Raw genomic sequence first — 4,826 nt, forward strand, 5'->3', positions numbered from 1 at the left:
CATAAATAAAGGTTTGGCTGTGTTTTGGGAGGATGAAAAATGCTAATGAATAGGCAGCAAAAAAGAGCTTTCCGAGCACTTTTCTGCTAGTTTTTGAGCAATATGTCTAATAAATTAGGTTCTATTCAGACTACTTTCCTCAAATCAATGCAAATGATGGACCTTGCACTTCACTTTCCACCTGTGGTAGAATCATGAAATTGGTTTTCCAGGAACTGAGCTAAGAAAAGAAATAATCAAAAGGAAATAAACTCTATCGGAGAAGAAACTCTGGTTAATTAATTTCTTAGAAATAATTTGGGCTCAAATAATTTTTGCTGTTATACCAGTTTTAGGGATGAAGCTGATTTCAATGCAATTATCTAGGCAGTACATTTATGCAGCCAAAAGGCAAAGCAATCCATCAAATTCCCAAATACAAAGAACTAGCTTTAGAAAAGTAACTCAGTGGTTCCTTTCTGAGGTCTCCACTCATCTAACTGTAAGTATGGTTAGTGAATTTTTAAATTCATTCTTTAAGTTCATTCATGAGGCAGGTCCCTCAGTGTGATTAGAAGCCTAGTTGAAGGCTTTTTCTTCAGGAAATTCTGACTCTGCTCTCTAATCTGCTCTTCAGATGTGATAGAAATGCTTATTTTCTGTTAATGAGCAAGATTAAGCAGATTTATTCTAATTAGCAGGTAACTTTGCTGTATTATGTTTTAAAACAGACGGTACTTTGGTGAGAAAATTGGGCTGTACTTTGCCTGGTTAGGCTGGTACACAGGGATGCTCTTCCCAGCTGCCTTCATTGGATTGTTTGTCTTTTTGTATGGAGTCACCACTTTGAACCACTGCCAAGTCAGGTAACGTGGGAACTTTTATAAGGAAATTACAGCTGTGGGTTATTATGAATAATTTAAGAGATCTTCCTATGAATTGTTCATTATTTTATTTTGAACTGTTGAATGAACAGTCAGGAAGACACTGCTTGGTTCTCATAAGGTACCCATTATGAAGCTTCCCATGTTTTATGCTCTTAAACTGGGAAAAGATAAAATGCTTCTTGCCCAATTCCAGTTGCTGATGGTGCTGGCAACTCAGCTTGAAGTAGGGAAAAGGTAGGGCTCTTCATTGTTCTTTTAATGGGCAAGCAGAAGAGTGGGGAATTTCCACTCTCTTTAAGGCCTTTCTCAAAGATCCACCACAGGGAGGCATTCCTCAGATGAAGAAACCCCTTGCACACTTTAGACAAGTCACAAGAATAAGTCAGACTGAACTTTATCTGCAGTCATCCTCACCCTCCTCCTCCCAAAGGTCACTCTGACTCAAGGAGAAGCTGGAAATGATAAAGAGATACAGCTCAGCTGTCCCTAAAGAACTGTACTCTGCACTTATGACTTTAACTCTGAAGTCTTAGACAGTCAACAATAGTAATTATACACGTGCAGTTATGAACATCTTAGCTTCAGTTACAGACCAGTTTTGTTCAATAAGTAGCTGAACATTAGCAAAACCCACCAATCCATTTTAAGACAGATTGTTGTGCATCAAGCTATTAATTTTTGCCTCTTCTATTTTTACAGTAAAGAAGTCTGCCAAGCTACAGATATCATAATGTGTCCTATATGTGATAAATACTGCCCCTTCATGAGGTTATCAGACAGCTGCATTTATGCCAAGGTATGTTTGAGGCTATGCAGATAGAAATGCTTTTGTGGTAAAAGCATTCATTTTGCCCTTGTTTTCAGTGAGCTTGGGTAGATAAAATCTTGAAAGGACAGATCAAGTTCAGCCAACATTAACATTGTCTTTCACCAATACCTCGTTTGGGCTGTAAAACACTTGAATGCAATTTGCACTTGGAGAGTTAGCAGTCTCAGAGGTCATGTCCTAGATGCATGTGCTATGGTGTCATTGGCATCAGCCTTTACCTTCTGATCCATCTTCTGTACTTGTCTCCATAAAATTAATGTTTTGGGTCTGCAATGATGCTCACACCTGGTGTTGGTAGGGGTCAGTCCCAGACCAGGCTGGCAAATAGTTCTGTCCATTGACAGATGCATTTCACATGTCAAGGGAAGGATCCTAAGGATTGTCAGGCCAGCTACACTCAGGATCACAGTAATTTTGTTGAGTGAAAACAGAAAATAAAGGTTTAATATCACAAATTGATCATACTATTAATATATCCCTCAGGTAACCCACCTTTTTGACAATGGAGCTACTGTCTTTTTTGCTGTTTTCATGGCAGTGTGGGGTAAGTTATTCTTCTGATATTAAGTAATAGCACCATCTTTTTCTTAAAGATTGTGATGCAACATAGGCCTTTTTATTTTCTAGTACACTTTTTTCAGACACTGAGAAGCACCATATATGCTTGAGTCTCTTCTGTTTCTACAAAAGGAAAATGAAAGTGGTTGAATCAGGTTCTAATGTGATAATAATTTTAAGTAAAATAAAAACATGAATGCAGTATGTAGTGTCTATGCAGATTACATATATAAATTACATGGTGGAGCTCATCTAGTTGTTTTTAAATCCATAGGTACTGAGGCCTTTTCTCCAGGGCTTCTCTTAGCCTAGGGCAGCTCAGTTTACTGTCAGTATTAAAATGAAGTAATGTATTGCTTCCCCACCTAGTAAGCTGGTTGCAATTAAAGCAAAACTCAGATGAAATAAATGGAAGATTTCATTGAATGGCAAATTGATCTGAGAGAGGTCTAACTGTTGCCATGGAGGCTGAATTTTGCCCATAAAACAGTTCTATTTCTGGCTCAACTATTTTTCCTGCTATGGTCATGTAAGCAGAATTGAAGGCAAGAGGAAACAGTAATTTTTGGCTGCACAAAAAGTGTTTCAAATGTGCCCTAAGCATGCCCAGGCTCTTATCTCATACCATGCCATTCTGAGAGAAGGTTAACAACTTTAGAAAATGGCTCAGTGAAGTGACTCAAAAATGGCATTCACATCACAGCTCCAGGAGCTTGAGCTGTCCTGATTTAGTCATTGTTCTCCTCTTAAACATTTCCGACCACTTTGGAAAGGTGTCCAAGTAATTCTTATAATCTCCATTTTAAACTGCAAGTCTCTTTACTGAACCACAATAAATACCCAGGGGATAACATCAGAACCATCAGGACAACATAGATTAGCCTGCTGTCTCAGCCTTCCTCAAAAACTCTGGCTTTGTCTTAGTTAACTAATTAAATGAGGTCACATACCAACCAGGCCTGTTCATGTCGTTTCAAGTAATACTGACAATATTAAAATATCACAAACTACATCTAGGAAAAAATCCACAGATCATACAGATTTATGTTTCTGCTTGATATTTCAGCTTTATTTTCAAGCTACAGCAGAGCTGAGATTCACCAAAAATTTCGAAGCCTTAAAGATTTACTTTTTTTTTTGATGTTTACTCAGCTTTTCTAAACTCTTTCTGCATGTGTTCACTGAATTTCCAAGACAGTTTAGAGGCAGGGACTTCCATCTCAGCTAGGAAAACTGATGGGTTAACACTATTGTACCTTTATGTCACTGTTCCTATCTCTGGTAAATCTTTGGAGTGCAGCTTTTTCACGAATGCTTTTGTTCCTCCTTAACCATAACATTGCTTTCAGAAAATAGCTGTGCTCACAGCATGGCATCTGTGCCTTAGCACTGCCCAGACCCAGGGCTGTAGGAAAAGTAGCTCTAGGTAAGGGGAATCCCTCACTCAGGTAACCATGCCTGGTCCTGCCTTGTGGTCACTGCCTTTGAGAAGACTGAGGAGAGTGATATGCCTGCCTACAAAATATTGTAGGTCCTCTGTCTTTCCTATTTCTGGTTGACAGGAGCTGCATCTCACTCTGGCTAGCCTTTCCTTCCTCCCCACCCTTCAGCATTACTGTCAGACTCCCAGACCTAATTCCCTTGGGGGATGTCTGCACATCAGTGTGCCAGGACTTGGAAATGCACTGCCCATCCATGGATCTCCAGCACCTAAGTCCACAGCAGGATAAGAAAAAAGTATAATAAAAGTTGCCCTCTGGATGATTTAGCTACTGGAGAAGGACACCAGCTGGTGTGAGAGCATTCCCCACCGCTTTTGTTGGCTTACACTGTGCTTTTGAGTTTGCCATGAAGGGGGAGGTAGGGGCAGCAACAGGAAAGAGATGTGAGCATAGGGTATGGTTTGGGGAATGGGGCCATCCTATGGCTCCACCCAAACTGTAGTTTCTCAAAGAAGACTTTGCAAAGACAGCAGTGAGATTGTGGAGATATTTTCCATGCACATAGAGCTAAAGCAGCATTAGAATATGGAAAGTCACACTTCCCAGGGATTTTCTGGTTCTGTATTTAGAAGCTGGCTTACTGCCTGTGTTAAATGGATTTTCAGTCTGCAGTAGGCCTATTGGCAGCTGCTGGCATTGACTGTAAATCATAGGGGAAGAGAAGAAACAATAATAGCAGTTTGATTGTGGAAATGTTTTTTCTGTCAGCATGAAACAACTGGCAAGTGCATGAAATATTGGCTGTGAAAAGTTTGGCATTCTAGATGATCCAGTTTGACAGATATTAATATATAAAATAATGATGGCAGTGCTTTCATAAAAAGAGAATGAAAGCAAAAAAAAAAAGTCAGCTAAAACTGTATTACCTCTGTAGCTTGAATGTAGACACTCTTATTATTATCATCTTCACTGTCATTAGATCCATTAGTGACCTCCCATCTTGAGAGAGAAGCCTCAGCTATTTTCTTGGGGGTTTCAAAATTAAAGACAGTTTTAATTGATGGACAAAGTGGTTTGCTCACATTTTAAAAAGAAATAAAATGCTTCTCCAATGATGAGCAAACTGCTGGG

The 4,826-nt window shown here is 39.3% G+C and overlaps 1 protein-coding gene across 1 annotated transcript in view; it reads left to right on the forward strand.

Annotated features, from left to right (window-relative positions):
- ANO4 (anoctamin 4) overlaps positions 1–4,826 on the forward strand; it is a gene marked incomplete at both ends in the record, with an annotated part of 49,490 nt that overhangs the window by 23,617 nt on the left and 21,047 nt on the right. Inside the window, 3 exons of the mRNA XM_009073777.1 lie at positions 711–845; positions 1,566–1,662; positions 2,179–2,239. Coding sequence (XP_009072025.1) covers positions 711–845; positions 1,566–1,662; positions 2,179–2,239 — 293 coding nt within the window. The remainder of the gene's footprint in view (positions 1–710; positions 846–1,565; positions 1,663–2,178; positions 2,240–4,826) is intronic.

Source organism: Acanthisitta chloris, unplaced genomic scaffold (assembly GCF_000695815.1).
Source record: "Acanthisitta chloris isolate BGI_N310 unplaced genomic scaffold, ASM69581v1 scaffold2034, whole genome shotgun sequence".
NCBI lineage: Eukaryota > Metazoa > Chordata > Aves > Passeriformes > Acanthisittidae > Acanthisitta > Acanthisitta chloris.